A 23,803-nucleotide genomic window follows, 5' to 3' on the forward strand; every position below is an offset into this window, starting at 1 on the left:
GCAGAGAAAATTTGTGGGACAGTAATTTTCTACTTGATATATTTTCTTTTTCAGGACCAAAACAGGAACATGACGTCATGAGTCACGTGATCAAAGCGTTTTGAATTTTTTAGTTTGTTTTAAAAGTACCTTTTTTCTCATAAATTGGCAAGTGTTTGCTGTTTTTCTCAACAATTTTTTACACTGTATTGTCTCTGGGTAATTATTATTCCATTTTCAAAGTAAGAACCAAACGAAAACTGAGCCAGAAGTTTGAAAGTTGCGTAAATTGACCGATATTGCAAGTTAAAATATGAAACGGGAGACCTACTTTTGAGACTTTTGTAAAATCCTAATTTTCAACTTAACTGTTTGTTTGTCGAAATAAACTTTCAACGTTAGTTAATAAAGGAGAACTTTTAAAACTACAAGCTTGAATTTGGCGTTCATATTGTTTTTCTTCATTCCGTGGAGAAAGGTCGTGTAGCATCTGTTCTGACCCTAAACGCCAAATGGTTTGCTACCCTTAACATAAAACAATGGAAATAATGATGAACAATTTTATGTTAATGTTTTCTCCGACCGATGAAAAGACACCTTACGAGCAGGGAGAGGGTAGTACGGTTGCGGTTCAGTCGGTTAAAGTCGCGCGATTGATAGTTCATAAGGTGTCCCAAATTTAGTTCCTCTAATTTCATGCTCTATAACTTTATTTTTACTTGAAATTTCTAGAAGATGTTTATTTCACTATCGAAAACATGTATCAGATGTTCTGTTACTGTTTGTTTGTTTGTTGTTGTTTTTTTTTTATTAGATTCTGTAGCCGTTGCGGCATGAAGTGGGGTACAGCGTGTAGATCCACAGATGATCCATTTTGAGCTTTTTTTATAACCTGGTGCGCAGGAGCCAGTTCAGCCCCCAGACAATATTTTTTTAGTTAAGGGAGCTGAAAAAAAAGAGACATATATTGGGCATTCATCCAAAAAAGATAATCATCTCGTCCACAGCAATTTGAGACGAGCTGGGCGTTACTTGGCAGACTATAGGCAGAGTTTTTTGGGCCATCTCAGGGGCCTCTAATTTTTTAAACATTTTAAACAGCTTTTCATGACCCTTTCTGGACTTGGCTTGCTAACAATGCCAGAGTTTCCTCGTGGAAACTATTGTACCTGTTTTATTCAGGACTTTTGGTCTTCCCCCTCCTTTCTTGCCTTCAAAACTTTCATTTCCCCTTGATTATTTTACCACACAACATCCGGATTTTTCCAGTTTTTTAGCAGTTTCTATAACAGATAGGCCAGTAAATCGAAGTATACATGCTTATGCTCTCACTTAGCTGAATGTTTTTGCGTTAATGGGGTTTATCTTTCTTGATATTCATCAAAAAACAAGGAAGGAGTTCGAGCAATTCGGGCTATAAAATACAAAAAAAAAAAAATGGAAAATATACTTGCGCACGGGCACCTTTGGCGCGGAAGTACAAAAATCGAATATTCGAGTTAAAAGATGGCACAGCAAGAGCAAAAAAAGTGAATTAGATTGGAAGACGAAACTGTTGTTTAAATAATTTGCTTACCCAGTCCAATCGTACCGAAACACAGACGTATAAAGTAGAGGAACGAACTTTTAAGACACCCTGTATACCTCTTAAACTAACCGTGGTGGTCTAGTGGATAGAGGCGTTAACTTGTAGTCCTAAGTGGTTCTGTGGGTGCGGCTTCGAATCCCCTTGAAGGAAATTAATCTATTTTTTACTCTCTTTTTTGCCTGTGTGGTGCATATAGCTAGTAACATGATGTGGTAAATTGAAAGCAAAGTTTACAGGAATATACAAAGTGTGATATGTATCATAGCGTATCTACCGGTATTTTTAGTAACACTGGACACTATCATTACCCAGTTCAGTCGTCGATTTTCACATGTGCCTAATTTACAATTTAATTCGAGAGGTAACTGCTTTGAGATGGGAAATGAATCAACTAAATTCGACAGTTTCAAATCAAATGCGACTTTGACGAATCTGCGACTGAAACAGTCGAAAATTCGTCTTAGGTTCAACATTTGATTTAGAAGTCGCATTTCACATGTGCCGAATATAATACACTAATTATAGAAACCCTTATCCATATTGGATAAACAAAAAATTTCTAGAGACTGGGAATATTTACAATATTTACATTTTCACGTTTGAAAGGGGCCTAGCATGACATAAGTTTCAGCTCAGAGGTTTGTAGGCTGTTATTAAGTTGTTCTTTTGTTTTCAGTATAAGAGCAGTTCGTATCTCTCTTTGTAAATCCATTTTATTTATCGACTTGTGCCGCGGCTTAAGTATCAGCTGTAATAATTGATTGTACTTTTCTCTTTGACATGCTTTGTATGTCACTGGACATGATTTATATATCAAAAAGAGCGATCAAATTTCATCTATCCATTTTCATAAAAGCAAATGAAATCACTTCACACTATAGCGGAGTTCGTCGTATAAATATGCGGTACCGAAAAAAGACGAAAAAGCTAAGGTTTAAACTCGAAGCTTATATAGCATAACACAATTCTGTCTGGATTTCATGTAAGGTGCCTGTACTGAGTCTCTAGACGGTCAAGTCCAAGGAGCCATTACTGACCCTCCCCACCCATGAAGCTTATGACTAGTCAATCACTTCCCCCAAGCTCTGCTAGTAGTGATTTGGCTGGCTTAGCCCACAGGAAAAAATTCTCTGACTTTGCGCTGCTTTCTGACGTAAAACTTTAAACAAACTGACAAAATCTCCCCCCCCTACCCCCTCTGGTTTTCACACAAAACAAGGAAGCCACCCACCCACGGATAGGTCTGGGCCTGGGCTCTCAACTGACACCTAGCAAGACAGCAAGCCTCCTGCTTTGTTTTTGTTTTTGTTTTTGTTTTTTTCTCAGCCACACTAGCTTGAACACGGGCGATGACCGTGTTCCAACAAAAACTTAGCAGGCACCTTTTAGCAAAATCACACAGAACTGTACTCTACTTTTAGCGGTATCACTGGTAATAATAATAATAATAATAATAATAATTATTATTATTATTATTATTATTATTATTATAGTAGTAGTAGTAGTAATAATAATAATAATAATTTTAATTATAATGTTTTAAGCAAGTGATAGCTGTCATTAAACTTGATTTGTATTTTTGTGAACAACGTATGGATAAGCCTTTTCTTTTTGTATGGATTCCTAGAATCGGTCACAACTGGGTCCCTTTAGTACATTCGCTGCATGGTTTATTTCAAGTTGGGTCGAGTGATACCATTTTTAAACTATACATGCATCCTTCTTGTATAGAGGATCAAATCCGTCTGCAAGATGTACTACGTCAGGGATATGAATGTGAACTTATCTTGAATTTTAGCCCAAGTTATAGTGTAGATTGTCTGTATGTTCATTTACTCATGGACAAAAAAATTGTAATAAAAAAAGAAAAAAAATAAAGAGTCAATACAAATGATAAAAAAGGTCATCATTTATAAAAACAGAACAAAAAGAAACTAAAAAACAGTGGAGAGCTTATACCTTATTAGTTTCAAATTTGCATTAAAATACTTACCGTCGCGAAACAGGAAATTAAAAATTAAATTAAAAGTCGTTATGAAATTGGCAAGAAAACAGAATTCAAAATTGTTTGCAAAGTCAAGGTAAACAAATTCAGTGAGCTGCCGCTTGGAAGGTTTCTACAGAAACGAAGTTGAGAAAAGGATGAAAAATTAAAGGGGACGAAAGGGTAAGACAAGACAAGACAAGACACAAACATATCGAACTTGTCTAGTAGTTTAAATGATTAAATATAGTGTCACAAGGGGTCATATTTTTCAACAATTAAACATACGAATACCGTATTTACATTTAAAATAAAATCCTTTTCCTTTTCATATTGAAGCAATCGAACATCACACGAGTTCCTAATTTCCGCCAGGGATTCGATCAAACTTATAATAAGTGACATGTCGTTGGAAGACATTCTGTTCATTGGTATTTTATTCTCTTTTTCCAGAATTTGGATAGAAAACCTTTCCTGGTAAGGAGGGCAAAAGTTTAAAAATAAGCGAGTTAAGTATACCGAAAATGTGCAATAAATTATTTGTATTTCCTAATTAGTTATAAATTGATGATGAATGATTACAGATAACACTCTTTAATCGCAACAAACAGTACATCACAAAAATTTAAGTCCAACTTGATAAATTGGACTTAAATAGTTCTAAATCTCATTAGTAGTAGATTATTTAGAATAAAACGAGGATTCAATTTACAGGTAAGAAAAAAAATATGTATTATACATTCCAGTCGACCTTGTAGCAGCAATCAATTTTTTGCCAAGCTGTTCTTTTGTTCTTTTGTTAAAGCTGTTCGATTTTGTTTTGTTTTTAACTCGAAAGAATGAATGTTTTCAATCCATCTGGAAACTGGAACTGGTGTTCGAATCCTTACTAGGTTAAAACTGGCCGCCCGGGCATAAAGAAAAAGGCAAAACTTGACGCAAACTGAAGGTAAGTAAAGCCTAGGGGAAACGCTAAACTTTTCATGAGATGGACCAAAATCAGCTAATTTGGGTCGTCCTAATAAAGTAAGTTGACAAGTCTATCGGACCAAAAAGTGATATTAAAACGTGTTAGACGATCAAACTCATTTTGACAAACTTAACTGAGCAAGACGTCGAGCTTTTCAAGACAATAACTCTGTAAGTTTAATTTGATTCGTCTCATGAAAAGTTCGACGTTTGGCCTAGGCATGAACTACATGTTAGCACACCATTACAAGTGAATTATCTCAGTGTTACAAGGTTCATCGCAATTTTTACATTTTTTTCGCCTCATCAAATAGAAGCGATTCTCTGCGCAAAGGAGAAAAAAATAGTTGTCTTGTTTTACGTGCTGCATTAAACGTGAAGTTAGAAAAGTTCAGGTTGTTATGATAATCGTGAAATACCAGCAAAGAAATGTACCAAATGTATGCTGCACTTGAAGAAGTTCTCTTTTGCTTATTAAATGCATTACATGTTTGTTGTCGTCTTAGCCGTCACCGCCGTTCTTTGAACGTATTGCAATCCCCTAAATTACTTGTTGCCAACGAGCAGCGATGCTGTGAGGCGGCAGCATCATAGCCCATTTCCGAGTTCCCATGGGCCTCTGTATCAAAACGAGGTTAATTGCTCAGTATTTGATATGAAAATGATTTTTTATTCTCATGCAAATAAAACTCATTTTCACAAGAAAGGTTTTCCACTTGGCCACATTTTGAAAGTGAGGGTTTTTGAACTCGGAAGTGGCCTATTAAAAACCGTGTGCGAAAGTTTCAAGGCAGAATGAATCTCGAACCGTTGTAACATATTACGGTAGTGTAAGGTAACTTTTATGATGTGATGCCCGTGTGGGTAAAATCTTTGCTCGTTGGCACTTAGCGATAGCTATAACTATAACTAACTAGTTGTATACAAAAAAAATGCTTGGAAGTACAGCTAGAGGCGTTTGGTTATATTAAAAATAAAATAAAATAAAATAAAATAAAATACATGAAGCATCTGTGATAGACTTTCGGCTCGTTTGAAGTAAGGCGCAATTTTAGAATTTCCCTAAATTTTGGACATCTTATTGAATAAAGTGTTTGCTGTTGACAAAACTATCACGAAAGTAAACAACGTTTGCTTGCCGAGGCGTCTTTTTCCAAAATAGCCCCAAAGTGAATGATTAAATTACCTTCGGGACAAGGTAAAATTGTTGTTGTTGTTGTTTTTTTTTTTGAAAAGTGCATTTTGCCCAAAATTTGATTCGCTTTTATTCATTTTATTGCACAAAAAAAGAAAGATTTCATCTATTCTGTTTTCAAATTGACTTGCCTAAAGCTACGGTATAAATTCATTCAAACTTCTTAATTCACTTAAAGTCAGAGGCTCTGTCCTCATACAAGGAAAAAAAAAAGTTATACCCTGGCCTTTTTTTCGATATCAGGGAAATTCCAAAATAGCAATTCTTGAAATATATTTTAAGGGTATAAAAACGGTGACCTTATTCTTATTCAAACTTGTCACTTTCTATTCCAACAAAATCATCTGAAATTAATAAAATAAATTTTGCTTTAATTGATATGCACAGCTGTTTTACACAGCAGATGTACTTTTCGTATAACTGTTTTTGAAAGGAGATTACTTTGTAAAGGCTTAGTCAGTGGAGGAGAAAGGAAATTTACTGTTTTCAATCCAGGTTCCTCTTACGCCTTTGTTGATTTACAACTACATAACCTGTGAGAGACCACACATTAGAATAACAGTAAGTTTTCCACATGCTGATGTATGTCGCCCGAATGGCGAATGGCGAATGGCGAATCAGACAATTAACTTCGGATGAAGGTTCGAAGGAAAACAATTTATGTACTGCAAAACTAGCTGGTACAGCTTAAATGTGGGTGCAATCGCGTTAAAATCTGCTGGGGTTATTTTATTTCATTTTAATTCATTTTATTAAATTAAATAATTATGTTGTGCTTGGATCTTAAACATATCTATTAATATGATACCGATCTTTGATAAATTGATTTTCCCATTTCATATTTTGGATCGACCTATTAGAAAAACTTTAAAAATAGATAATTTGGTATAGTTTGCACCTAGTAATTACACTTAATTCCCGAACTCTTTGATCGTCCCGTAGTAACTTCGCTTTTATCTCTCTTTGGTGTCTCAGGGCTGGTCAGAAGTGTCTGTAACAGAGAATGGTTTGGATTATTCTGATTTTTCTTCTTTTTGGACCAGCAACGGCGTCCTCGTCTCCATTAAGCATACCACCACCTCCAATGCTACCATCTGCACAAGGTCTTAATGCTCCAGCAGCTCCACCTGCACCCTCACAAGGGAGAATCACCCCAGCACCACCATCCTTAACAACGTCAGAAACTACAATGGCGCCACAGTCACCACCTACGCCAGTTTCACATGGCACCAGGCCTCCATCAGCTGCTTTATCTTCAGCGCCACGCACAAGTGCAATAAAGCCCAGTAAGTCACCATTACGTGTTAATGAAGTGATTCGATGTTTCAGTGGGACAAGTGGAGGGTCAACACTTACATACAGATACGTGTCGCCTTGGCTCCGCCACTGAGTGGTACATATAGGTTTCATGAAAATATGTACTAGCAACCGGCTAAGCGAAATAATTTTAATTGCCAGAAACGGGTCACAAGAGAATATGCCAATACAAGCATTCCTGACCAAACCTTACGTTTTATTAATTTCAGTGTCTGGAGATTTAGTGATTCAATATTATGACAAGTTGATCAGCACACAAGATCTTCTTATACGACTAAACATGACCCACAATCGATTCGATGTGAGCAACATATGTCCCTCTTTGAAATACACTTGTGAAACAGTCTGTCCTATGAATGGCAACAAAGAGGCTCAAGAGAGGATGTTTCAGAAACCTTGTTACTGCGATAAACTATGTCTGGAGCTTGGTGACTGTTGTTATGACTACTTTCTACGGTAAACTTAAATTCACTCATTTCTGTTGATGTTGATATTGTTATTGTTATTGTCGCCATTGTTTTTACTATTGCTGTTGTCGTTGTTATTGTTATCGTTGTTGTCGTTGTCGTTGCTGTTGCTGCTGTCTTTTTTGTTGTCCTTGTCCTTGTCGCTGTCGTTATCATTGTCATTGTCATTGCTATTGTTATCGTTCAGTCTCTCAGCTGACACTAAAAAAATTGTGACCATTGGTTACTCGTTCAGCTGACTAGAATGCATAACATTTTGCTTAATTACTTCTTTTGCTTTCCCTTCCAGGAGAATAATTACTTCTTGAGAGAGTACTAGTGACTTCGTTGCCTTCAAAAAGGTCGTTATCTAATAATAATTATTATCTTTTTTTTTTTTGAATTGTTAGTTGTGCAGCTCACCTGCACCTCACACCAAACAGTATTCATTCGAGGTATGTTTGCGTAAAGACGAACAAGACAAGGTTTCATGGCTACGCTCTAATTGGCAGCTGTCCGGCAGACAACTATGAGAAGGATTTCGACTCGTTATGCATTGCAAACTCTTTATCTCTCGAACTGCCAGTCTTAGACCTAGACGACAGGAGTGTATACAAGAACATGTTCTGTGCCAGATGCAATCAGGCTACAAACCCAGTGTACTGGAAGTTTTCTGCCTCCTGTATTGGGCGTTTCACAGAGCATGATATTCCAAAAAATAGAACATTGATGTTGGAGTTCATAAAGAATAACTGCAAATGGAGCTTTACCGTCCCGATTGTTAACAAAAACCTCAAGAGCTGCTTAGCCGTTAAAGTTTCATGTAAAACATCGAAACCACACAATTCACTGCTGTCTCGTCTTTGTTCGTTTTATGCCCTTCATTTTTGTCACAATATTGAGTACAAGAATCCCCATTGTGAAATATGTCAGGGAAACGACCTCAGTGCGTTTTCATGTGATTGCGACACTCCTCCAAACCCACCCTCGAACAATGACACCGCCGGTGGATTTCTGCCTTTGGATATCTTATTCGATTTCTCCTCTTCTCACCACACTGTTAAAATTGGACAAACAACAACAACGGTGAAGGACAAGAAATGCGAGCACGGATTTGTTTTTGATCCCTTTACAGACAAGTGTATAAAAGTGTATGTTCTGGATCGGCCAATGTCAAACAATGGTTCTTACGTCAGATACAAATGCAGGAAAGGTTCTGGCTTTGTCAAAATTAACTTAGAATCCATTACTGTGTGGCCAAATGGCTCAATATGGATCCCTTTGCACAAGAAAACATATGATAACGGAAGTTACTTTATAAATGGCTCTACGGCATTCATTTGCATGAATCTTACACGGCATTTTTCTGAAGACGCATATTTTAAGGGAAGGCAGATATTGACATTTGTGGGTTGTGCAATATCTATGATATCCTTGATTCTCCTCCTCGCCGTATATACCACCATTCCGGAGCTAAGAACGTTGCCTGGAAAAAATCTGATGAGTTTGTCAAGCTCCATGCTGTTTTATCACATTGTCTTTTTGATGGCCGGCCAGACAGCTTACCCATCCCTTTGCATGGTGGTATCTGTTGTCCTTCACTATACTCTGCTGTCATCGTTTTGCTGGATGAGTGTAATGGCTTTTGATGTTTCCAAGACGTTTGCAAAGACAGGTAATTGTAGCGAGGAGAGCATTATTGTTGGCACTCTATTTTAGCAGGCTTAATTTTGCAATATTTTAACAAATCCACTACAATGACCATTGGGTTCAATTTTCAACACTGTGTTGATTTTTCTTATTTTTAGTTTATTTCATTTATTTTTTATTTATTTCATTTTTTTGGCTTTCTAAGCACTATATGGTACACAGATTTATTTTCTTCTGTCACGATAACCTCGATTTCTCTAGGCGTTAGGGAAAAGTGAATACATCTAATTAAGTCAAAATGGTGGATCCAAGCGGATGGTTCCAGATCCTTCTTTATTAATAAATGACGTCAACATAACATCACTGCCATTGTCAAAGATTATTGATATGTTACCTACCTATTTGATTTTGTTACACAGTTACTATTTATGAGTGTTTTTGGCTTTGTAAGTGTATATTAAGTACAGTTCTGTAAGTAAATGTACTAAAAAGTAAGTTTGTATTTACAAGTGTCTGCCAATAAATTTAACGATAGACGTCATATGACCTCAAATTTAGAGAAAACGTAAAGACTTTATATCCCCAGGGATAAAGCAAATTAACATACTGTCCGTAATAACGAGGTTTCCGTATAAAGGGGTATCCGTAAAGCGGGGATTAAGGGTGCGTTCTTTTGGGAACATCCGGCTCAGGATCAGTGATCCGAGATCACTAGGATCATGGTAGATAAAATGAACCGATGAATACATTTTGGACAAGGATTCATCGTTTCATTTGACCTACCATGATCTGAGGGATCTCGGATCACTGATCCTGATACGAATCATCCTAAAGGAACGCACCCTAACTGTATACTGTTTACATGTCAGAAATATAGCTTTTGTCAAAGATCACAACTATATATGCGATACCTTTTTATATAATTATTATTATAATTATAATTATTATTATTATTATTATTATTATTATTATTATTATTATTATGTCGCAGTGTGAAACTTTGGAATGCTGTCCACATTATGAGTAGTATAGGGCGCATAGCGTAACCTACACCACTTGAGAAGCTATACTTAGAAGTAAAAAAAAGGTCGATACGAAACCTAATACAATCCTAAAATACGTAGTGATATGAATCTCTCTACTTAAAAAGCCAATTTAGAATATTATTAAATTCTGATACTCTGTAAAACTTTCGCTATCTCTACTAAAAGCTTATACATAGTGATATAAATCTCTCTACTAAAAAAGCCAATTTAGAATATTATTAAATTCTGATACCCTGTAAAACCTTCGCTATCTCTACAAAAACTTATTTATAATAGTATTATTATTATTAATAATTATTATTAATATTATATTATTATTATTGTTATTATTATTATTATTATTATTATTATTATTATTGTTTTTATCCGCACCGCAGGTCAGACCTCCCGCTCGATGCGCTCAGGAAGCGGTAAAATGGCCATGATAAAGTACCACATGTTTGCTTGGACAACTCCTGGAGTTATTGTCGTCACCAGCTATGTTCTTGACACATCGGGTGTAGTTTATATTGGTTACGGTAAGTTTGTTTAACAACTGTATATGTATATATAAAACGTATTTCATCGTTTTAGACGTGTGAGAAGATGAAAAAAATTCGGAAAAAAATGGTTTCAAATATGGTTCTGTAAATAGACAGTCCAACGTGAGCGTCTAGTTGCTTCATGGTGCTAAAAAAAAATCAAACTTTGAGACTCACATTTTGTGAAATTGCCGGGGAACAGTGCCAATATATCTAATCGCTGGTAAGAATTGCTTGTGACGCTCTTGGCTTGGTATTAAGGTCGTATCCGGAAATGGATTGTTTCAGCTGTTTTGATCGGGCAATGGCTTATTGTTCGACGCTTTACTAAAAAGGTCGTTACCTTCTGAGATTTATACATGCACCGTACTTAACTTAAAATTTTGTTGTTACATCTAACACAGGATTATAATGTAGGCGTTCTTTTTCTTTATAAGCTGGCAGGGTCTGCTGGATTTCCAGTGGCAAAGCTCTTCTCGTTGTCCTTGGGTTACCAGTGGCTCTAGTTCTTGTTTTCAACTTTGTCGCAATTTCTCTAACGCTGCTGTCCATTTGGAAAGTTCAAAAGGTATCGGTTCAGGTCTTCATTTGTAACTTCCTTTCGCATCACTCATTTGTTGTTGTTATTTTCTGTTTATTTTGTCGTTGTTGTTGTTTTCATGGCCGTAACAACTACATAAATAATTACGGCTAATGATACGTATTCAGTTCTTCTCACATTTTAATGAGTTCAAAACATTTTTTGTACTTCGGCAGTAATAACCAGTACACAAATAAAATCGCACAGATTCCTTCTTGCACTTTAGGTAGTAGAAAATTGCTAGTGACAAATAGGTCATTTCTGAGTTACCCCATTCCCCAGTTTCAAAGTGAGAAGCGCTAGCCATTGTAATGCAAATGATTTATTATGATAATGACGATGATGATGATGATGATGATGATGATGATCATCATCATCATCATCATCATCATCATCATCATTGCATTATTGTTGTTATTACTATTATTATTATTATTATTATTATTATTATTATTATTATTATTTACATTTACTCACAAAACGTTTCAAGTTATTCACTTTCATTCTAGTCCAGCCGCCGGGTAACAGATCAGAGAACAAGCCTTCCCATTCTTTACATCAAGCTATCATCTGCAATGGGATTTACTTGGCTGCTGGGATTTATTGTTTCGTTTGCAGATGTGGAGTTCATCACTTACTTGTTTGTGATTTCCAACAGCCTGCAAGGTCAGTTCGCAAACTAAATGGCTGTGCTTATGTGGAAGGAATAAGTGAAGCAGCTTGAGTCAGAGTAAACGAAGGCGGTTCAAGATTATTAACTAAGCTATAGCTAGTCCTTGCAGTTGATGGCACTAAATTTATTTGAGGATGTAATAAAGATAAAGCATCTCATGATCAAATGGCACAAGGATAGGAATTACGCTGTACTCTTTCTTATTTGTTAATGAAGTTCCTCACAGATTTGCAGTTCTAGAGAATACCTATAACTGACTGACTCTTACTGTGATTTATTACCTTTCAGGGTTCTTCATTTTTCTTGCTTTTGTAACAAATAAAAGGACACTAAATAGAGTGAAAGGTGCCTGGGTGTTGCGATTCTATCCAGCTAATGGATCGGCAAACACTACCTCAACTACTGACAAGCACAGGACTGACGCAAAAAATGTGGACGAACAACAGGTTACAACAGCATTGTAAAGGAAAGCAAGAAAGGGTATCCTGTTCTTCTGCTGTAAACAGAGTCACCTAGACAACGTTGATTACAAATTTAGCGGCTTGTAATAGTAATGATGATAATAATAATAATGATAATAATAATAATAATAATAATAATAATAATAATGATGATGAAACAATGGAAAAAGAAATATAATTGTTGCTAGCATTTGCGCTGCCAAGTGAGCAAAATTATTCGATAGGCGATGTTTTTAGTTTTTGAAACTTTCAATATAACGTTCCTGGACATATTTGTTTGTTACAAAAGTGCTATTTTCAATTTATGCGCGCATTACTCAAACTGACATGCGACTTTAAGTCACAACTTTAATCAACGTTTGCGGTTTTTGCCTCCGACAATCACGGTCTTTCTTTAGCAAGTTCCAAAAGTCACAACGTTTTTGAGCTGCAGATTTTGCGAACCATTGTCGTAGCAAAATGTTTTAGCAGAAAATAAAAATAACAAAATAACAAAAATAACAAAAATGAGTATTTTTCTGCTAGCAACAAATTTCTTAGGCTTACTTAATACGTGTTGATTTATTTTCATTAGGCCCTTTTCTTAATGTGTTTTCATAAGAAAAAAGAAAGGAATGCGTTTCCTGAAAATTTCCAGGCATTCCTATATTGATTCGCTTATAGCGGAGCCTTCGCGCGCCCGTAGAAGCGCACGCCGCGGAGCCCCTGACTGTTCCATTCCGAACCTGATAGAAGAAAACATAAACTTATGGCGAATACAAAAATCGGCAAGATTTTTCTTTAAGGTTGACGATCTCGTTGCCATCGTCGTTGCCGTCGTCGTTCCTAAACCTCCCTAATAAGAACGCCAAAAAGCAATAGGTTTGTTCAGCAAGAGAACAGCTTTGCACGTGCATCACGCTTTTTTTGCCCATTTCTTTGTGGCCAACGCATAACGTCGACGTGAAAATGCCTAATTGCACGTTTTATGGAGGAAGTAGGTGTTTTTTCTCAACACTTTTTTCTTAATCACCCAGCCCCCATAATTCAAAAGGAGGTCTATTTTTTTGGCTCAGAGTTTATTATATTTTCGTTAACTGCTTACATATATATAAGTATATAAACGGAGGCTTCGCTTTTAGTCCTGATTAAAGCTATATACTAGTAAGTAAGTAATTAATAACCTTATTTAACCACGGAATCCTTATCACTAAAAAGTGGTCTTCTAAAGAGCCGTGCACATTAAACTAAGACTTAAAAATAACAAAGATTATTGAAAAAATCCTATAATAAATGCCTACTAAGAAAGTCTTAATGTACAATAGCGGAATAAAAACAATTTAAAGTAGTGGCCTGCTTTTAGCCTCAGCTGACAGGCTGTTCCATGTTACTGGGCCCCTATAACGAAAACGTTTTTTTAGGGCCTCAGTGTTCGGTCGCGGAATAAACAGGTTATGTTGCGCACCTCGAAGATTATGCCTGTGAATGGTATTAATGCCGGCGAATTTATCAGACAGGTATTCGGGTACAAGGTTGCTTAGCACCTCTGTCAGCGAGGCTATCCCATTTAAGGGCATGAAGAATCGGGGAAGAGCTGGCATCCCAGCTAGACCCTGTAATTATGCGTGCAGCCCTGTTTTGTAGTTTCTCTAGTTTTTGGCTGAGACCATTACCGATGTAGCCCCAGACAGCGCTGCAATAATTAATCGAGATGCTGAAGAATCAATGACTTGTAAATAGTGACAAGGGTACTCTGGGGACATATTGGTGTTAGCCTCCTCAGGGCAGCTAGTACTTTTGCAACTTTACCGATGACTTCGGAGATGTGAGCGTCCCACGAGAGTGTTTCTTCAACCTGAACACCTAGGCATTTGTAACGATTGACTCTTTCAACTGAATGCCCGTCGAGGGATATGTGTGGATCGCTAGGGAGCAAAGAGATTTTTTGCCTCGCGCCTGTAAACAGACACTTAGTCTGGAGGACATTAAGACTTAGACGGTTAGAATCGTGCCATTGCTTCAGATTGCCCAAATCATGAGTCAGGGATGAAAACAACTCATTAGGGTCTTTGGAGACAAACGTGAGATTATTGCCATCGGTGTACATTCTCACATCCGATAGAAGGTTACAGTTAGGGAGATCATTAATGTACAATAGAGATAGTAAGAGGCCCGAGGATTGAACCTTGAGGCACCCCACAACTTATGAAGCTAGTTTCGGAATTTACGTTGTTTATAACTGTAACCTGAGTTCTGTCTGAGAGGTAGTCTCGGAAAAGATTGAGACTAACACCTTTAAACCCTTACAGCTCCAATTCTGACAGTGGGATCTCATGGTCAATAGTATCAAAAGCCTTTTTTTAAGTCAATAAACAGAATGGCATTTGTCAAACCATCGTCGATATTGAGATACCAGTTGTCTGTCATGTCAATAAGAGCTGTAAAGGTAGAGTGCATAGGTCTAAGGCCAGACTGATATTTCGAAAGTAAGTTACTATTATTTAAATATGAATAAACCTGATTAAAGATGGATTTTTCAAAGAGTTTGGCAATTACAGAAAGTACACAAATTGGCCTGTAATTGGCTGGGTCAACTTTCGAGTCAGCTTTGAAAATTGGAGTTACTCTAGCACTCTTCCAGTCTTTAGGAATGATTCCCTTAGAAATAACGAAATTAAAAATATGTGTAAGTGAAGACGCAATGGAAGGAAATGAAAGCTTTAAGAGGCAAGTTGGAATACCGTCGAGGCCATCAGCCTTGCCGACAGGAATATCATTCACAAGTTTGCGCAGTCCATCAATAGTCAGTAATTCGAGCTCGAAGGTGCTATCACACGGTTCTACAAAATCACGAAAACTGACTCGAGGGGAATTTATATTCGCCGCTAAGTTAGGTCCAATATCGACAAAATGCCTGTTAAAAGCGTTGCTTAGCTCATGAGGGTCAGTTATCGCCGTGTCACCAATAATCAATTTTGACACCGGAGCAAAGTTTTTCTTTCGCGATAATAATATATTAAGTCCATTTCAAGTCGCTTTAGCTTTGCCAACGATATCCTCGAAACACGAATGATAGTACTTCTTTTTGGAGGCCTTAATAGAGTGGTTAATACGATTCCTAAGTCTCCTGTACTCTGCCCATTTCAACTGATCACTGGTGACAATTGCGATACGCTTTATTCTGTCTCTTTCCCACATCAATCGTTTGATTTCAGGGGTGAGCTAGGGAGCATAAGAGTTTCTAACTCTCCTTTTCTTGACAGGTGCATGAAGGTTGGCTACTGCTAGAAATGACTGTTTCCACACCTCCCATGCATGCGCCAGTAGGGTTATCAATCTGCTCAATTGTGTCCCACGGAACCAGCGCCATGTCATTCACAAAGTCATCAGGCATAAAATTTTTATATTGTCTCGATTCAATGATTCGCGGGATCGACCTGAGGCATGTTAATTTACGAGAGACATAGATCAAGCTATGATCGCTGCAACCAATAGGAGATACACCTGATGTAGCAAATTTGACCGGCTCATTGGTAAGAATGTCGATAAGTGAATTAGTACTTAAAGTGACACGTGTAGGCTCCTTGATCAATTGAGTATATTGAAACAATTCACATAAACCGATAACCATACTGTTGTTGTTGTAGTTGATGTTGTTTAAATTGTTGTTTTCTTCGTTGTTGCTGTTTTTTTTTTTTTTTTTTATATTTTTACATGGCAGGTATTTAGAGTCGCGGGCTGAGTGCTGAGTTCTTGGCAAATTTGGACAGGTCGCCAAGGAAAGAGACAACGAGAGCCTTTCGTTGAGAGAATTACATCAAGTCAACGTTTGGGATTTAAGTCTCTCGCTTTTTAGGAGTTTAAGCAAAACCGCGTTGTAACTATAAAGATGCTTTTGAGCGATACACTTGGCAACCGGAAGTTGACATTTTGCAATATCTGGCAGTGGTTTAACCTATCTCCATGATTGTGCATGATTGGGGCAGTCGTCACTATTAAAACAAAGATATTAAACATTTACGAATTTGACAGCGTCGCTATATATTAAAAGGGAAAATGCCTCACTTCCGACTGACACGAGTCACTTGAAAACGTTTTTGATTCAACGCCTTATTATATCACATAAATCCTCTCAAATTCTGAGTTTCTCAAATGAAATGCAAGATTTCACCAGTTGCACGAGTCGTACGAGTTGTACCACTTGACAAAGCCCCCCCCCCCCCACCCCTCACGACAACTTTGCTCACAAGGTGGCTCTATCGAGATGCAAGTTCACCAACGTCCATGCAAATGAGATGCAGTTTTACTATGTGATACGTCATACAATAAATATCCTCCATTTACCACTAAAATGAAATGAATGACAAAAGCTTTTGAAAAAAAAGGAGAAATTGCAATCTTATTAATAAATGCATTGCATTAATTTTAGAGACAGCAATTTTTGTTATATTTCTTTAAGATAATTTTTGCTTTCTTTGTTTTGTTTGGCTCAATTTTTTAATAAACAAAAATAGATTACTCTACCGTTGTTCCTCTCGATGTGGATAAGAAAAAAACAAAACTATTCAGTTGAATATGATATGAATTAATAACATAGTGCTACGAAAATTCAGATGAATATATCCCCTTTTTTTTTTCCAATAAGGCCCGACTAGTGTTATCTTAAAGCAAAGTATTACCTGAAAGCATCATAAGTCTTAAGGCCGTTGTATAGAAGAAGATTATAGTGGTCTAAAATCGTTTATCTTTTCATTAGACCAGCAGGAAGACCAGATTGGACTTAAAAGACCAATATAAATAAATAAACAAATAACCAAAAATAATTTAATGAATTAAAATAAAACTTTCAGTTGAAATGCAATTTATGTTGTTATAATTTTTTGAGATTATGCTATCATCTCGTTAGGTTTGCACTCGTAGAGAAAGCTCGTGCTAACTTGTAGCGTCTATAACAATTAGAACGCGTTTTTATTACGTCATGAATTGCAAAGTTCCACCTAGTAATTACCAATTTTCGCATAAGAGCTAATTTTTTTACAAATTGAGCTTAGCTGTATAATGATAAACTCGTTTTAAAGAAAAAAACACATTATGCTTTGCCTCGTTAGTCAGTCGGCTTTGGGCGAATTAATGGGGAACTAATAATAAGAATACAGTTAAACACTTTCCCCCCCAAAAATGTTTTTACCTTGACTATGAGCGATTTAACGAAAAAACAAACTGGGTACAAGACACTGAGGAGGCGTTTGAAAGCAAGACAAAGGGCAATCAAGGTAATCAAAACTAAAGATCTGAAGTTTATTTGAGGTAGCTGATTATGATATTTGTTTCAACTAATTCGTGTTTGATTTGTCGCAGTAATTCGTTAGAATTCAATTGAAGTTTACGACTAAATTTTGATACGCACAACATCAAACATCTGAACTATTATTATTTTTACCGGTTGTTGTTATTGTCCTGTTTGTTTGTTTGTTTGGTTTTACCTTTAGCTAATAATCCGCGCGAAAACATCGAGAAAACGACTGATTAAATAGTTGCAACTGATTGATAGATCATTAAGGTGTTTGGTAAGCATACAAAACACACTGTTAAGGGATGTTCAAAAGTACCTCTTTGGGACATATTTAGGGTTGCAAATTTAATTTCAACGCTACTTTCAACGCTTACCCTCGGACTTAGAAGGAGGGGGTTGGGAGTGAGGTGGTTGTCACCCCAATGGTTGCAGTTGATTAATAGATCATTTTTAAGTGAGAATGCATGTTTTCTCAACTTCTTTCAACAATAATAGTCAAGATGGCGACCATTGTTGGTGACGTCACAGGCTTCCGGTAGCGCTACCACGAATAAAAATATACCTCATCTCAATAAAATTTGCCTCATCTTGTTGAGATCAAGGTCTTTTCCGTAATGGCAAAATCCTTTTAGAATACTGCAACATATCTCTAGGGAGGGGTTTTATCTCCCCCCCCCCCCGACCCCCTTCCCCTGCCATGGGTAGGAATTTTCGTATAGGTCCGAGGGTTAAAATAGGTGTTCGGTTGTGAACGTTTCTGTTCCGGCTAAACACTTACTAGAGTACAAACTAAATACTAATTTCCTTCTGTTCGCAGCTTTTAAGGAACAAGGTTGCTTGGCTCGAGCTTCAGCTAACTCTTCATTATGTCCAAGATCGTAGAAGTGAAGAATGTGATGAAACCTACGTGGATGATATGTTTGACGACTGCAGAAAGTGTCAACTTCTAAGAAAGATGCTAGACGCCGCGCCTATATCACTGGTGTGGGTAATTGTTATTTATTTAATTAATTATTATGATTATTTTTTTTAATTTTATTATTATTATTATAATCATAACTATAACAAAATTGTCAAATCTGATTGGCTATCAACTGCCCTGATTTCAGCCTTAATTGGACACATAAATAGGACAGTACGCGTCACCCCTAAGTAATTGGACAGTACGCGCCATCACGCGCGCACTAAAATGGCTTTTTTTTTCTCACTGCTAGCAAAACAAAATTTCGAATTTCTTTCGTTTTGATTTAAAAAATAGCCTATTATATCACAAATTTTGTTAAAGTTATGATTAATTGGTAACAGAACTTCGTGTCGTCTAATTCGGTCTGTAATCATACTCGTGATTAAACAAATCGAATTCCCGCTACGCGGTCGTCCGATTTTGTTAATCACTCGTATGATTACAGACCGAATTGGACTCCACTCAGTCCTGTTACCATTACTTATTATTATTATTATTATTACTATTTTTATTATTATTATTATTACTATTATTATTATTATTATTATTATTATTATTTTATAGAATTTTGAACTTTTATTATTAATTATATCTATTTCCTCTTCTTTTATGTAAGGTTAAGTAACTTCTATTTTTTAGAATTGTAAATGAATAGTTTCTTTTTTTCACTTATTATATATAAGATTGTTTTTGTTCTCTAATGAAGGCCGATGGGTTTCTTTTGTAATGGATGGAATGGATGGAGCAGGTTGATTGTAAATAGGATTTTAATTGAGGTTTTGTAATAAAGATTTTAATTTTTAATGTTATTATTATCATTACTATTATTATTATTATTATTATTATTATTATTATTATTATTATCATTACTATTATTATTATTATTATTTGATAATCTGACCACCACATCACCAAGCACGCGCGAAGAAAAATAATATTAAATAACATTTTCTTCTCACTTGCTTGGTGATGTGGAAGTGGGATTACAAATAACTAATTAAATAAACAGAACTAATAATGCAAAATGAATAGTAGATAAAAATAACACCGTAATTCAAAAGATCGAAAACTTCCTTTCATGATCAATAACTTCACAGTCAGTAAGACACAAGTTTGCAAAGTAAAACTCGTGAGTTTTTCGTTGGCTGTGCCCAAAGGACGCCCCCTAAGGGAACCTGTATTCCGGATCGAGAAAATTGTCCGCTTTTAGAATTCAGGATCCTGAGTTTTGGAATCCGGAATACTGTTCAAGGAATCCGGAATCACACTAACGATTAAAATGCGGTATCCAAGCTCCGTGGAAATAATACGGTATCCAGTAACTGGAATCTGGCGTGGCTAAACAGATCCAAGGACTGTTTTGGATTCCCTTACATTGAATGCGGCGATAGGAGCTTTCAATCTAGGTTCAGCTTCACATTACGGAACGGCGCCTGTAGATCCGTGTCGCCCGCAAAATCGCGGGTCCCATGACTATTTGCGCGCTCACAAAGGGAGCCGACGCATGTCACGTCCTTTGATTCAAGACTCAAGTGTTAGGGTATTGTTTCCACGATACAAAGGTAATTTAACTTAAGAAAATCTATAGATCCAAGCTTTCGCGCTACTCTCTTTTATAAGGAAATGCAAACGCTCAACTTGATAAATATTTTGACTTCATAACATATTTTAACGATTTAGGCCAGCAGAATGTATAGAATTCCAGGAAAACAATTCAGGAAGCCGAACGGTTTTGAACTGCGCTAGACGTTATTTTTATCAGTATGCAAATCACCTACCCAATCACTTACTTTCCATCGAATTGAAATATCCTGACTTTTTTTAACCACTTTTCGATTTGATTCGTTTCATTTTATATTATTTTGTGCAAGCTGAGCTCTTTCATGCGAATTTACGCTTTCAAAAGGAAAAAAACTTCGAGGAAACGTTGTGTTTACAACCACGGCAATTTGTATCTATTTCGCTTCACTTACGCTTATATGCAAATTACTGTTCATCCGCCGGATTTCGCTGGAGACAAAAATATCGATTTTGAATTCCCAAATGCTTGCCTTTTGGGGCACCCCTTTTATTTTGGCTATCAAGATTTTAAAAGCTAAGCTTCAGACTTTTCATTCCAACGTTTTAATGCGGGAAAACTAGGAGAAATGCTCCAACTGATTTAAGTCACGCAACACGCTTTAAGACCGCATAACTTGATCTTTCTGTTATCTTTTGTTCTTCTATTGTCTCCAAAACAATAACGATGTTTTACCAATTTCCACCTACAAATAATAGGACACATTTGACTGACAGAAAAATTTGCATTTACTAGCGACGCGTATCTACAGGCGCGATTCCGTAATGATGTCTTTAAAATAGCACACATTTTTTTATGAAAGTGAGTTATCTACTAATACATAAAATCATACTTCGTGTATTTGAAAGGGTTGTCTTTCATTCACTTTGTTTTCCGGTGTCAATATCTAGATTCCTGGGTTACGAGTTCTACAACTCTGTCTAAATTCATCTCTCTGTCAGATCCCAGCTTTAAGTGATTGCTCCCAGGACGAATTGGATGAAACAGTAGCTGTGATTCCTAATTCAGAGGCGACCAGCCCCGCAGGTGAGGATTTTACCGTCACCATTGATCCATCTCACCATTCACTCGACCAACAACAAGATACCGACGCTCCCAAGGTACTTCCGAGAGAGAATGAGCTTTTCAGCCGAGGATCATCCGAAAAAATCTGTTGTATTTTACTCGTTGCTGTCGCCATTCTACTTGTTAACTGGATGTGAAGACAGTTAAATATAGGTGTCTTTGCAAAGACTTTGGATCTTCATCATCATTCACATTAGCACAGATATTTTTGTTACCTCTCCTGTCAAATAAGAAATACTTACATCCGAAAGGTTTATCTTGAACCATAAATTTCAACGAGAAAAGGAGAAAAGCTTAAACTATTTTTTTTTATTTATAACAAAACAGATTGTATCGTTTCCTCTTTTCATGAAACATTCGCCCCTATAAGGTGTCCTCAGAAATCTAACTAGACTACATATATATGGCTAGTTGCCAACAAGGCTCACATCTATAATGGAAATGTAAAAATAAATTTATTTTTCCTGTTCAAATTTCTTCCCAGACCATTTATATAAGTCCTCCTCCCTCGAGGGGTATAGCCTTTTGGTGCGTGCCGTAAAGAACTACCGTGCGGTTGCAAGTCAGCTGCTTCCACGAGTGTTGTGTGGAGCTGGCGCTTTAAGTACAGTGCTTGGCATTTGCCTCAGTCGGCAGTAAACAGTTGTAAGATGTTTTCTCAGCAGTCGCAGAAAACAGTAACACATCATTGTTTATCTTTATTTCCCAATGATTCACGGTTGGGTATCGAACCAATTGGCTTTTAACGTTAGGAGAGCTGCTACATGACCAGTAGACTTGCTACAAGTCGACCTCTTGGCTAGCGGAACGAGCCTTTTTTGGCCGCGAAGCGGCCGACCGCGAGAGGTCGACTTGTCTCTCTTGAAGGGTTACCATTTGCATCTCACGCCAAAAATGGGGAGTGGCGTGACTCGCATGTGGAGTTTCAGGTTTCATTTGCGAGTCCTTGACTTCAACGGCGGAATACACTGATTCTACTCCGACTAAGTCTATTGAACGTGTGTGTGTTTTTTGTATCTCCATCATCGAAGGAGCAAATTTGTTTACTTTTTTGCGAAAGTTGACGACCTCAGGCGGCTGAAAAAAAAAAAAAAAAACTTGTTTCAATCTCGAGTCAATACTGGGAAAGGAGATCTCCAGTGACTGTTTTTTACAGCTGTTTTTAACTAATATTTTGTGTTGTAACTGTGCCGACAAGAACGAAACCCTTGTTAGGAAGCTTCACGGAGTGAGAGAAAGCCCCCAATCGTCGAGGAAGGCTGCGTACGATGCTCTAATGCCACGGGAGTTTAAGTCTGAGACCTGATCTTTCATGAGAGAAATCAACGTGACAATCACTAACACGATGGCATCGCAATCCTCTCCAAATAAACGATCGAAAGTTTATGGAGCCATCTCAAAAGTCAGACTCTTGCCAATTCCGGTTGGAGCATACACAAAAACGTCCCTCCCCGACAGATATGCTTCGATTGTTTTCCTTTGATAGTCACGCAATTCAGAATAGCCTGTGGCCTCAAGAGCAACTTTCATCGCTTTCGCAATCGACCTCATGTTGGAATTTGAACCACAAGTCACGTTTCAATGCGCTTAGTACTTGTGAGTGACAGCTTTATCCCCAAGAGTCCTTGGGAGCTACTCTGATTAGTCTAAGCGCACCGACCCGTTTTTGGGTCCTTTGTCCCGCGCCATATGAAATCCGACGAAGGACTTTTTTGAAACTCTACATGACCAGTAAAGGGCACTCGGAAACGACCTTTAGCCATACAGGCTCTTGCCTCCTACGCCATTTTGATGATCCAAAATGCGGTGGAAGCACAATTGTTAGGTGGCAAAATTTGTAACAACTGTCTCCTGCATTAAAAGAAAAATTAAAACAGCATTTTTTTTTTAATTACATGCAAATTCGAAACGGTTGTAACAATAAATGTATGAATTTAGGCCTCTTCCACACGTATCTGGATAAAAATATTTTTGAATCTGCAACTTTTTCTTCTCTCCAGATACAGCTTCCTTCCTCACGTATCCTGTGAATCGGGCTTATGAATCTTCAACTTTTTTAATCCGCTCTCCAGAGTGGGAATGTTTGAATACGCTATGAATCCGGAATCGTGTGGACACTAAATCCGGATCTTTTTTTTTTAATCCGGTGACGTTATAAGATCGAGCCAAGTTCTTTATATTACCGTAAATACTGTAACCAAGATGGCAACCTCGTTCCTAGGTTCTCTTCCTTACGAGTCGATGTAACTTGCAAGATGCAAACTTCGCTCGCTTTCGCTTCTCTGGCTCAGAAAGAATCTAAGTTATTTCAGGTCAACACCGATACTTCCGGTGCTGGAATTCTACCTGTAAATGTTGTCTACAAGAAATCTTTTCCTGCCCAAGAAAGCTAAAGGCAAACAGATCCTAAGTCAAAAATGGGAGGAAAGCAGTGTTTTCGGTGTGGCTCTCCCCGACATTTGGCCGACAAGTGAAGCCATGTCGCATCTACATGTAATTGCTGTGGGAAGCCTG

The 23,803-nt window shown here is 37.1% G+C and overlaps 2 protein-coding genes across 2 annotated transcripts; both read left to right on the forward strand.

The window, feature by feature from the left end:
• Positions 1-7,192: 7,192 nt before the first annotated feature.
• On the forward strand, positions 7,193-12,480 carry LOC140948681 (uncharacterized). The gene is made up of 6 exons (XM_073397981.1): positions 7,193-7,488; positions 7,889-9,153; positions 10,552-10,692; positions 11,133-11,263; positions 11,785-11,941; positions 12,237-12,480. Exons 1-6 carry the CDS (start codon positions 7,193-7,195, stop codon positions 12,410-12,412), a joined length of 2,166 nt encoding a protein of 721 aa, XP_073254082.1. The 3' UTR covers positions 12,413-12,480.
• Positions 12,481-17,444: 4,964 nt separating this feature from the next.
• On the forward strand, positions 17,445-21,472 carry LOC140935253 (uncharacterized). Its single transcript, XM_073384799.1, has 3 exons — positions 17,445-17,661; positions 18,499-18,663; positions 21,115-21,472. Exons 1-3 carry the CDS (start codon positions 17,584-17,586, stop codon positions 21,424-21,426), a joined length of 555 nt encoding a protein of 184 aa, XP_073240900.1. The 5' UTR covers positions 17,445-17,583; the 3' UTR covers positions 21,427-21,472.
• The last annotated feature ends 2,331 nt before the right edge of the window (positions 21,473-23,803 follow it).

The sequence above is a fragment of the Porites lutea genome, chromosome 1, assembly GCF_958299795.1.
Source record: "Porites lutea chromosome 1, jaPorLute2.1, whole genome shotgun sequence".
Classification (NCBI taxonomy): domain Eukaryota; kingdom Metazoa; phylum Cnidaria; class Anthozoa; order Scleractinia; family Poritidae; genus Porites; species Porites lutea.